This window comes from Phalacrocorax carbo, chromosome 2 (genome assembly GCF_963921805.1).
Source record: "Phalacrocorax carbo chromosome 2, bPhaCar2.1, whole genome shotgun sequence".
Classification (NCBI taxonomy): Eukaryota; Metazoa; Chordata; class Aves; order Suliformes; family Phalacrocoracidae; genus Phalacrocorax; species Phalacrocorax carbo.
This window is the reverse complement of record NC_087514.1, coordinates 94,418,498-94,430,592: the sequence shown is the minus strand read 5'-3', so window position 1 is coordinate 94,430,592 and position 12,095 is coordinate 94,418,498. Positions and strand designations below refer to the sequence as shown.

At 40.6% G+C, this 12,095-nt stretch overlaps 1 protein-coding gene across 8 annotated transcripts in view; it reads right to left on the bottom strand.

Moving 5' to 3' along the window:
• FARS2 (phenylalanyl-tRNA synthetase 2, mitochondrial) overlaps positions 1-12,095 on the bottom strand; it is a 252,560-nt gene that overhangs the window by 88,886 nt on the left and 151,579 nt on the right. The window contains exon 8 of one of the 8 annotated variants that reach the window (XM_064443542.1): positions 1,590-3,847. The exons of the other annotated variants lie outside the window; for them this stretch is intronic. Coding sequence (XP_064299612.1) covers positions 3,695-3,847 — 153 coding nt within the window. The 3' untranslated portion in view covers positions 1,590-3,694. Of the gene's footprint in view, positions 1-1,589; positions 3,848-12,095 lie in introns of those variants that run through there. 8 annotated transcript variants of the gene reach the window in all.

Genomic DNA, 12,095 nt, shown 5'->3' with positions numbered 1-12,095 from the left:
GAGCGAGCTTGTGTCCTGGGGAAGGGATCCAGTGATTTGGAATCACCAAAATGGTAAAGTGGATTCTCACACCAAACCTAATAATCAACGCTTAGGAGTGCCTTCTGCACAGGCTGTCCATATTCTGTCTGTCCTTCCTATCCAAATCTCCCACCTCATAGGCAGAATCACTCTATCAGCTTTTTTTTGTAGCAGGGGTAAAAAGGGCAGAGAAGACGCAAACCTCAGAAAACAAACTGTCAATGAATAAAGACTGTATGTACCAATCCCACACTTTTCTAAAAAATATCTACCAGGCCTGCAAGGAACAGGTGTTAAACTGGTATAGGTCAGCAGAAACCCAACTTCCAAGCAGATTCTAAGAATGTCTTCTTCAGCAGGGCTGAGCACGTGCAATTCCTGCAGAAAGCATTGGTGGCTGCAGGCATTCAGTGTTTGTCATGCTCAGAAGTCAGGTTTCCTCCTTTCTGATGGTTTGGTTTGTATGTTTTTTTCTCATTATCTTAATAATAACACTGAGATAAATAGCTCAGTGGGGTAAAATACTGCACACATCAACAATTTGTATAAAAGATTTATATCTAAATAAAGAACGCAAGTATTTGGAAATAGACTGCAGCAATATGAGGATGTATTTCTTCCAAATACATAGCAGAACAATGGAAACAAATGGCACCCAATGTTTTATTTCGGCTTAGACGAAAAATCTGATCTAAAGCACTGCTGATTATATTTCCTTTTCTGCTCATTAAATCCACCATTCCAGAGAGTTACTGTTTAAATAGCAGAATCTCCAGAACATCTGAATATGACTTACACTAAAATAAGCTGGCATCACAAATCTCAGAGGCACGTGCAACACCTGAAAAACTCCTTCTTCCCACCTAAAAAGCTGCATGTTTTTTTCTTTCTCTCTTTTAAAAAGCATAGAGATTTCCAAGACAACAGCAATGATGCTTTGTATTTCCTGGCCAGGTACAACTTCACATAATGCCCTGGACATTGCTATGCTACAAAGGAATGCCCTCATCTTTCTACACTTCTCAGACTCATGAGCTAATCTGTATCATCTGAGAAACACTACTGTGGATAGTGCATCATAAAAATCTATGCTCCCTGGGAAATTAAAATATCCCAACTGCCACATACAGCAATTTACCTGAGCAGATTACTGGTGGTTTTGAAATATTCTTCATGATTTCCAGTGCCACTAAAATAGCTGGGTTTCCTTCTTCACTTGGGAAAACTGCCCCAGTTGCGATGACTCCTGGTAAAATCCAATACTTCAGTTTCCAGAGTAGTCAACTTCACTTTTCCCCCCCTTATGTACTAAATTCATACAAATCACAACCTCCAAAGTGCAAAAACAATAATAAAACACCAGGGTAGTGTAGCAATTCTAAAACAGTATCTAACTTAAAAGAACAGTAGGTAAGCTAGAGAGAAAGAGAAATGAAAGGCTCTTTTGTCCAATACTCAGAAAAGGGAGAAAAGCCTTTAAGTTTTTCTTTCAGGCAGACCTTGAACATTCCTAAAGCTATACTCTTCTTAAAGAGTAACACCACTTAGAAACAGAAAACTACAGAGAAGCCATGAGCTGAGAACAGACCAAGAACAAAAAGCACGTTAAGCATTTAAGTACACAATGACAAAACGTAGAAAACGTTTAGATCTACAAGCAGAATCCTTGTGCAGAACAAGTATTTCTTTAACGGCTTTCCTTATTTTACAAAAATACAAAAATGGGTTAACTATTGCTGATTTAGAAGAACACGTTACATGTGGGAATAATTATGCAAACTGGATTTAACACATGTGCAGGAGCAGAAGGATGAAAGCAGTCCTCGAAAGAGGTGATTTCTTCCCATTATTAATTTTTACAAAACTGCAAAAACAAATTCTCTGCAGCATATGCACCCCAAAGCATTACTTGTCACATTTTGTTTTAGTCTGTCACTACTATTGTCCATGTGTGTCTCTCACTAGCAAGATGAAGGAAATTGAGGACGGGTATGATAAGAATAATATGGTTCTTCCCAGCTGTGCCTTCTGTTGTTTGGCTATTCTCTGTAGCCTAATTCATATTCTGATCAGAGAAGTGGCAGCCGAAAATCAGGGGTTTTTTATTAACACCACGTAATTCAAAAGGTGCTCCTGTTCACACATACGCACGCATGCACCCTGACTGTTCTCCTCAGCCCTCATTTCCTAGGGACACTCTACAGCTGAGCTGCAATGGCTCATCATGATGCAGATGATGACTGTAGGGGTTTAGGCACGATTTTAGAGAGCACTTTATCAAAAGCTCTTTGCAAGGTCTATCTTTTGCATGTAAAACATTGGCACAAATGTTAAAACAGCTATCAAGTAAACTCAACTATGACAAAACCCATCCTTTTATTGAAGACTGGTAAAAAGAATTAGCGTGTATTTCCTACTGGTTTGAAGCTCTCTTCCTGCCCCTCCCCCTGCTTTATATTTCTGTGGTTGTGTATGCATACCAATAAATACCTGTATCTTTGAAGACACACACTTGCATAGCGTAAGTGATTAGGCAAATCTTAAACAGGAGTTTATTCTTACACCAAACGCATAATGTACACTCATAAAGATGTATTTAACCTTTCTGTAAGAATGCAGATATTCAGACTGTGGTAACTACCTAGACAGTTACCAGGGTCCCATTAGGTAGACGAAGGACAAAACAATAGCCCCTGAGCTGAAGAACTTTCCTCCCTAGGATAGTGTTGGAGAAGACAACTGCAACTGTAAACAGCATGGGAAACAGAATTATTGAGTAGGGAAATTGAGTCACTTATTAGGTCAGGGCCAAAGACTAAAGTCAAGATAGTTACTGTGCCACCCTTCTAGCCAGAATTCTATTCACCACACTGTAATTAAACCAATATTGGGAAAATATTGGCAGAAGTGTAACGGTTACTCTCTTTACTAGCTACATACTTTTGTAGACAGTAAGACTGAAAGTTCTGAACATCTCTGGATTCCTGCTGAAACCAGCTGGTTCTCATAGCTTCACATAACCAATACAAAATCTATTGTTATTTTAGATTTCCAGGTTTACTCCTTCACCTAATATTAATTTAATGTGGGTTTCAGCATATATATCACTGCTGGAAATTGCTCCATAGCTTATTTAAGCACTTTGTATAACCATTATACTTTGTCATTTGGGATGCAATAAAGATTGGTTGACATATTCAGCAGCAGAATTACTCATTTGTGAGCTATTTGTTTTAAAGAGACCCAACCACTCAAATTGCAAATACATGAGGTTTAGAGATCAGAGCAAAGCACAATAACACATGCTTTCTGAAGCTTATTGCACTTTTTGCTAAGTAATCATTTAAATAGTATAAGGTGTACTTTGGATTACGTTGGCTTTTGCCTACCAAAAAATAAAAAGACATCAGCAGCGAAATGATTTTGCTGACAATAACTGTGCATTGCAGCAGCATTCATAACTGGAAATTCATTTTTTTATTTACATCATGCTGGGTGAGCTCAAAATTCAGTCAAGGCTACAGTTGCTCCTTTCTGTTTAAAAACAAATGGGAAGGAAGTCCCTGGTGGTCTGTTCCCAGTTGTTGGGATTCTCTTTCACTTGTATTGATGACACAGCTGCTGGGTCATTCTCTACATATTCACCCATCATCCTCTAAACTGACAACATGCTCTAAATTGGCCACACCTGAGACAGACCTTCCTGAGGCACTACTTTTTTTCTTTCACTTGTGCCAAAGCCTTTCATGGGATATGCTGTGAATGTTACCACTCTTGAAGACTTGTGAGAGGCTGGGTTTCTGCCATTTTGTTCCAACTTTCCAGCCTAAAGAGAGACAGAAAAAAAAAGTGATCTTGACTCTTTCACTTGTTTTTGAAGAGGTAACATTCCCTTTTTATGTTAAAGTATTTTTACATTAATTGCATGGAAGGACTATGGCAAACACCTGTTTGGGAAGATATGGAGAGCCAATTTGAAAACCATGGGACACATCTACAGACTGCGTTGCACAGTTGTGTTTCACCTGGGATGCCATCATTGGAATCTAAGTGACAAAAATCTTTCAACAATAACAGCTGTATGTCTTTATCCAAGTCACTATGTCCTTTCTCCCCTAATCCTTGACTTTTCTTTCAATTACTTCTGGACTCCTTCCTTCTTTCCTCCAGGACTGAGGTTCTGAGTGCCCAAGGTACATGGAAGGAAAAGGTAGAAGACTCCCAGCTAGCAAAGGCTCCTCTTCCCAGCCAGGCTGCTCGCTTCCCTCACTGATCCATGACCTTTCCCTTGTGCTGCTTATACATGCAGGCCACAGTGCTGTGGCACACTATCGAGTGGCAAAGCCACCTTACAAGGTGTTTTTCTTCCCATCTTTCCCCAGTCACTTCTGGTATTATCCTGCTTCCAGAAACAAAAGCGCTGTCTCCTCAGTTGTGCTGAGGGCATGGGGCAACACTGAGAAGTGGATCAGGGAACTGATATGGGGTCACATACGTAGCTGCTGTGGCACAGCTGGAACAGCAATGCAGAACAGTGCACAGGTACATGGGAAAGAATAAAAAAATCATGTTTCTCACCCTGATTCTGTAAGAACCAAGTCTCACTTGGTGAGTCTTCACTTGTGAGAAACAAGTGGTACACAGCAGTCACAAAACCACCAAACCCCTTCAAACCAAGAGGAGTTTCAACTGCTGTCTCTGACTGGACCTCCAGTCAAAAGAGACGACATCTTCCAGCTGGACACACTGGTATTTTACATTACAAGCTTCCAGAAACTCCTGTGGCACTCTCTAGGTATGTTAGTAAAGACCTGAGCTTCCCACATAGCTGAGAATTTGAGGAAACACATAAATACATCCAAATTTTAGAATTATCTGCCATGCCATGAAAACTCAATTAGGGATTTAACTGTGTGTTAGCACTGAAAACTGAAAGTAGGGGTGAAATATTTTGCTCTTTGTATATATATACAAATATACACATGTACTCCACCCACTCTATACAAATTCCAACTGGGACAGTTGTCTACAAAGCAGAAAACTCATAACATCCAGAAAGAACAGGTCAAACCAGCTATTTTGCTACAAGTCACCACCAGCAAGACCAAATTTGCTATTGGCAAGTGATAACTTAACAGAGGTGAACATGAGAACTTTCAAATATTTTAAGACTATGAAAACAACCTATAATTACTTAAAGTATTTTCAAGAAACATAGGTGAAGGACAGGAAAAAAGCTATGTTTCTGCTAATGACTATTATAAGCCCCTCTGTACATCTGACTATTAGCAAGGTGGCTGCTAGATGGATAACATGGATTTGCTTCACCCTCTGGTGCTCCAGCAGACAACAGATGGAGATGTTATGTAGATAAATATCACTAACTAATCTAAGCACAAAGGGCTATTGACATTTTTCCAAGTACAAGCAGAAAGGAATTAAACTATTGCTGATTTTTACAGGTTCAATGGAAGGCTATCAGTAAGATCAGATTGCAGTGGGTGGGCGGAGGGATGGAATCAGGGCATGTGTGGAAACCTGCATCACTGATGTTAGTTCAAAGGGTAGCAGCTGGATTTCTGGGAACCACATCCCCCGTCAGTGGTTATTTTTACCACGAGGTTCAGTAATATCATCACAGTGCAGCCTTAATCATGGGCCTGGGTTCCAGCATACTAAGTGTTTCAGAAATCCAGAATCAAAATGTGGAGTCCACTGATGGTTCCTATCCCTAAAAGCTGATGTGCTAACTGTATAACAAGTGATGACAAGCAGATGAAGGCTGGAGGTAGAGTCCACTGGAACCATGAAATGAAACTCATAAAAATGACTGACAGGTGTCTCAGCTCTTTACCACCTCTGACATCTGCTGCCAGCTGTTTTGGTAGGCATTACAAAAAACCAGGAGTTTGTGAAGGAGAGGTTCGAAAGAGAACAGGAAAGTGGATATCACAGAGAGCTCCTCCCCAATGTGAGAAGCAGTATCAGAGAAAACCCAAAATGCTCACGTGGGTATTTAAAAAGTGGGAAGAAATGTTGAAATCACTGTCTACTTTGATGCAAGCATCGGTTTCTGCATAAGGACTAAGAGCTGCTAGAACAGGCTATGAAGAGCCAGTGAAGAAAAGCAACATCTCCTTCATAAGCCACAGGAGGGATAACAAGAATCACAGAATCACATGAAAAGAGAACTCAGCTCTGCTGAGAAGCACCTGGGGGCTCCTGGTGGACAGCAACTGGGCGTAAGTACTCCCTGGCAGCTAAGAAGGCCAGGAGCATCCTGGGCTGTATCAACAAAAGCATAGCCAGCAGATTGAGGGGAATGATTATCCCTCTTTACTCAGTTCTTGTTAGACTGTATCTACAGTACTGCATCCAGTTTTGCCCTGCCCAATACAGGAAAGACATTGACAAACTGGAGCAATTTCAGCAATGGGCCACCAAGAAGATCACGGGGCTGAAACACTTGCCCTGTGAGAACAGGCTGAGGGAGCTGGGTTTGTTCAGCCTGGAGACGAGACTGCTTCAGGGGAACTAAACAGCAAGTACAAGTACACATAAGGAGGTCATCAACAAGATAGATCCAGGCTTTTCACTCCCATGTACGGTGGGAAGATGAGAGGCAATGGATGTAAGTCAAAACAAGAGAATTTCAGAATGGATATAAGAAAAAAAAACTTTTTCACCCTGAGGACAGTCAAGCAGTGGAGTTAAGTTGCCCAAAAAACTTGTGCAGTTTCCTTCTTTGGAGGTTTTCAAGATCCAGCTGGATAATGTCCTGAGCAATCTGGCCTGACCTCAGAGCTGACCCTACTTTGAGGACAAGTTGGGTCTAGAGATCTCCTGAGGTCCCTTCCAACCCGAATTAGCCTTAGATCCTAAGACTATGAAGATGAATGGAAGTCAAGGTCAAAATGTGGTGGGAAGATAAGACAGGGTACTCCTTTGATTCCCATATTGCTGTTCCTAGCACACTGAACTAATACAGGTAGCACTCTTTAACACCTTCCCATATCTGCACTTCTGTACAGTGTCAGACAGAACCTCTCTTTTAAACAAGAGACAGTCTATAGAACCAGTAGCTGTAGTAAGTATCCTCACTCAGGCTTTACTTGGGGAAATAAAAAGCTAAGAATTGCTAGAGGAATAAAGAACTGAATGTGTTTGGAAAATTCATTACCTTGAAAGGCTGAGCACACAGGTCCAGTCGTGCTCCATTGAAACTACGTGTGTGTCTCAGCATGTTTGCTATATCATATGATAGAAAAGCCACTATATTACTCATTTGCAGTTCACTGGTGTGTAAGCTGCTTATTTTTTAGACCTGGACTTAAAAGTCCACAAAATTAAATTAGGATACAATAGCATTGGATTTACCAGTTTTTGTTGCTCCCCGTTTTTGAGGTATGCCTGAGTTTTGGAGAGCTGCTCTAAGTATTTCAGTCATTACTCTCAGATAGCATGTTGCTTGCTTTCAAAACCATCCCCCAACCTGAGACTGATGATAATACTTTAAAATACAAAATTGCTTTGATGGCTTGTGGTTTGCGGTCACTCATATTTCTTGATTTTTCAAAAGGAGATCAAGAGTAGATGTGTACAGTACAAAGTCTGGGAAGACTTTCTGATTGATTTAGAAAAAGACTTTTGCATCAGTCTCAACAGTTTTTTGCCTTAAACCTACTCTCCTTTTCTGTCTTCCTCCCTCTTCCCACCCCACCCCTCCCACCTTGTTTAAATTTTCTCTGTTTGCCCCCAGACTTTTTCATATTGCCCCCAATGCCCAAAGTACAGCTCTTCTCTCTTCCTCTTACTCAGTGGTTTGTTTTTTCTTGTATCCAGTCTCATGTGACCATCCATCCATTCTCTCCTCATTTCTGAGCCCCTATTTTCTTGTTTCCTTCCTGTGTTTTCAGCCAATATCTTTTGTTGAGAATGGAATTCAAGTCCTGTTTACTGTCCAGATGCTTGCTTGTTGACTTTTACCCAAGTGTTGATCAGTAAAACTGGCTTGGATCAAAGATTTTGCAAATGAAGTTTGTGGTTTGTCAGATTAAACTCTTATTGCTTATAACAGCCATTTTGAAAGTTTCCTCTGCTTCAGCCATGCAAGGCGCTGATCACTCTCGGTTGGATCCCAGGAAGTATGGAGATCTCTGACCTGAAACCATTCAGGCATTTAGGTTATGTTTGATTGAGCACAGGAAATATCCCATTGATTTAAATGGGACTACTCGCAAGTTTAAAGCTCAGCACGTGCTTCAGTACTTTGCCTGACTGGGGCCAGAGGGCTCAGGTTCCTAGAGCTTCAATGCCAGCACTGCCTATGAACGATATAACATCCTGATGCGAGAAGACTTGATGATCAATTGATTTCAAATCCAATTGTGCAGCTTAGTGCAGCACCTCCACAATGAAGAAGGTATCTTTGCCTTCTTTCCATGGCTATCCAATGCTAAAAAAAAGGAGTTTTGCAATGCTCTGCAAAGTATACAGACAAACACGAGATGATATACAGCACTGTAAGGGTTTTATTGACATTCATTTAAGATGATCTACGTAAGTCACTCATAAGAAATTCAACCTTCCCAAAGTCATGCCAATAAAATGTTTATGCTACACCATCATGTATTCTCTGTTGTACCTCCACATCCATGCACACACACTTTATATATCTTCAATTACAGTAAAACTAATTAGAAAATAAATCACAGTTGAGGCTGTACCTCATTTGTTCAGACATCCAAGTTAAATTTACATACTAATGGATGCGTATTTGCCTTTAATAGGTGCACTATTAGAAGGTAAACATAATAAATGAATAACCATTTAAGCATGGAGTTACCTAATCCTGATGAAAAATATCTGAAAATGCAGCAGCCAGTAAATCTATTTACTTTTTTATTGGAAAATAAAGCTAATCACAGACTAAAAAGATAAATATAAGTTATATGGAGTAGCATACTAATGACGGATCAGACAGACCCACCCTGTGCAATGAATGTAATAAGATCAAACTGTTTGAAATGGTTGGCTTATATATTAGATCCTTCTCAAGCATGGAATAAAGGATATAGACTAAGATGGTTAAATTTGCAGAAGTTTCCCCTTGGACCTGCCAATGCATTTTATTTTCAGCATCTTCTAAAGCTTCAGGACAAGCTGTATGTCTCCCAGCAGCAATCAGGTATGTGCACAGGAAAGATGCACAGGGATGATGACTGTCTCAGAAAACTGAAAAGCTCACACTAAGGTAAAAAAGTTGTCCTTTAACTGAGTGAACAAGAGGGCTCACATACATAGCAAATAGTGCAAACTGGGCTACTGGATAAATCCTTTGTCATCAGAATAGGGGCTTAATCCCTGTGGCACAGTGAGCAAAGGCAAATGGGAGTGAGTGAGGCCCAGCCTTTACTATCTTGCACAGGAGAAAGATGAGCCCACTTTGACTTCCTTTCCTATATAATGAATCACTTCTTTTCACACAACTACAGCTTTCTGAAGATATACTTTTTCTCACCTCTGCTAACCTTGACTGTTCACTTTTCAAAGCAGACAACATTCTCTTATGTTAGGGCCACATACACCGTTCTGGTCACAGCTGTGTGGGAGGTGAACAGTGTCAGCTCAAGCCGCTTGTCAGCTCTCCTCACTCCACTGCCAAAGGTTGCTAGCGCCTCAGGTCTCCCAGCAGAGCTGCTCTAGGTGCTTTGTATATCCTGTCGCCATCAGAATGATCCTGGTTAGAAAGTCTATTATTCTGAGTATTGAAGCTTCTTAAAATTTGAGTATTGAAGTTATTATAAAGGAACTGAGTTTGGAGAGAGTGCGTGTGTCAAGCAGATACAAGGAAGGAGCAGCCCCTGCAGATGATGGAAGGCGGTGGTAAAAAGTAGGCAGTGCTAGGCTTATTGCAGTTATTGCAGAATATTACAGATATGGCAGAAATGAGGAAAAGAATAAGAAATCAACTCCCATTATCTCTGCAGTTTAGCTAGGAATCTGATCCAGATTCCCTCTGTACCAGTGCTTCCCTTATAACAGCATAAACATGCTTCTGCTTAACCTCAGTCCAGGCCACAAGGCTCATCTGCAATGGAAAGAAATAATTATTTAAAACAACAGGAGACACAGCACCAGCAGCATCAACTGAAAGTGACTTTGCGAGGAGAGAATGCATCAGCAGTCAATTGACATGACATGCTGCTTGCTCGCCGTGGCAGCAACATGATGGAGGTTCCAGGAACCATCCTGCCGCCAGAGCCCATTCGTCTTAATCAACACCTCTGGGCACACGACACTTGATCTGAACTGCGAGTGCCTTCCTTCCCTAAACGTCACTTCATTTTTGTACCTTTTCCTGAGAGTTGTCAGCCCACGAACACATCTTTTTTTTGTAAGAATGCTGGCTCAGCATGAACTGGAAAGCGATTACGTGCAATTATGCTCAGAGCCCTGACGAACACAGATGTAACACACCATACTAGATTGCATCCTAGGCATTTGTTTTATTACATTACACCTTGCAGGTGCTTAGTCTTTCCTGCCCTGTCTCTCCTCAGCTTTTCCTTTCACAGCCTGAGCAGAAGCCCAACACAAATGACTGAAGGCAAGTTACCGGCCTCTGATCCCCCCACTGCTGTGACTTGTGTCAATTTAGAGCCAGAGTGATTTGGTAATCCAAATAAATGCAATAATCTGATCTGTGGGGAGCAGCACTCTAACACTGCTGTGCTGAGTGGCCACACTGGTACAAGCACTGTCAGCTTTTCCCAGCAGCTTTTTGACCTACTGAAGCCTGCACGCGTCTATTGAGCAACTGAGGACACAGGAAAAAGTCTGACACATTCAGGCTGTTAAAAGGCACAAAACATATACTTTAAGTCCCAAGAAAATGCTCCAATTAAATTCAATTTTTTTAACAAGAGTATATATATAGCCCAGCTATTATTAAAGGTTACTGCTATGTAGTGTGCACTTCATGTATTTGAAGAATATTTTAATGAACAGAAAAAAATATTTATATTGGCGGATAATATTCAGAATATAAGAAAGGATGGGGAGAGTATCTAATGGTTGAGAGGTCTACCTCAGTTAAGCACACAAAGGATGGACATTTACCCAGGTCTTCTGAGGCTGCAGGAATCAATTTGTATAATGAAAGGTTCTCAAAACACCTGGTATGTCTTGGTTCAGTTCAGTCAGACTGAAAAGTACTGCATCGCATTGCATGCAGAAAATCTGACACTTTTTAAAATATCCATTGAGATTGCATACAACGTCAACACTGGAAGACAGGCTAAAAGTTTTCTTTCAAATGTGATATGAATAAACCACGTGATTAATTAATTATGACCCTTTAGAAAGTAGACAAGTGCAGAAGGTCTGTTAACTTGGTTTTACAGCATACCTGAAAAATAACACAGAACATAAAGACAGGAAAACTGGCTTACTAACTCCGATCACCCAAGATCTTACAGTAGCACCAAAGAGAATAATCACAGTATTCTCATTTGATGGGTCATTAACCCTTTAAAAAGCAACACCAGTATGTACTAGACCTATGTACAGTATTGAGCTTGAAAAAGCTCAATATAAGATACCAGACTGAAGCTGGATACAGACTTCCTTTTAAACAAAAAACCAAGCTTGCCTCTAGTCTCGTATATTCAGAGACAGAGTTGGAAAATATAAAATAAGAGTTAGGGAGAATAATTCTACCAAAACTGAAGATGGGACATCCAAATGGGGTGTGTGTATGTATGTGCTAAAGGCAAAGGAAAAAAAAAAGGCAAAAAGGCAAAAAGGCAAAAAATTAAAAGCTGCTTGATACCAGAGCAAAAATCTGTTTCTAAAACATTGGCCACATCCTTTCCTTAGAAGACAAACAGGGAAGATTGGAAATAATCCTTCTTTCCACCTCTGCCTGCCCTCTCCCATACCCCTTATTCTACCACTCTGTGTAATTTTCATTGGCCTATTTGTTGGGATACGACAACTGCCAACACATTAATGTGATAAAGCAGTAGGTAATGGCCTGGTAATATTACTCCAGTCTTTCTTTCACTTTGGTC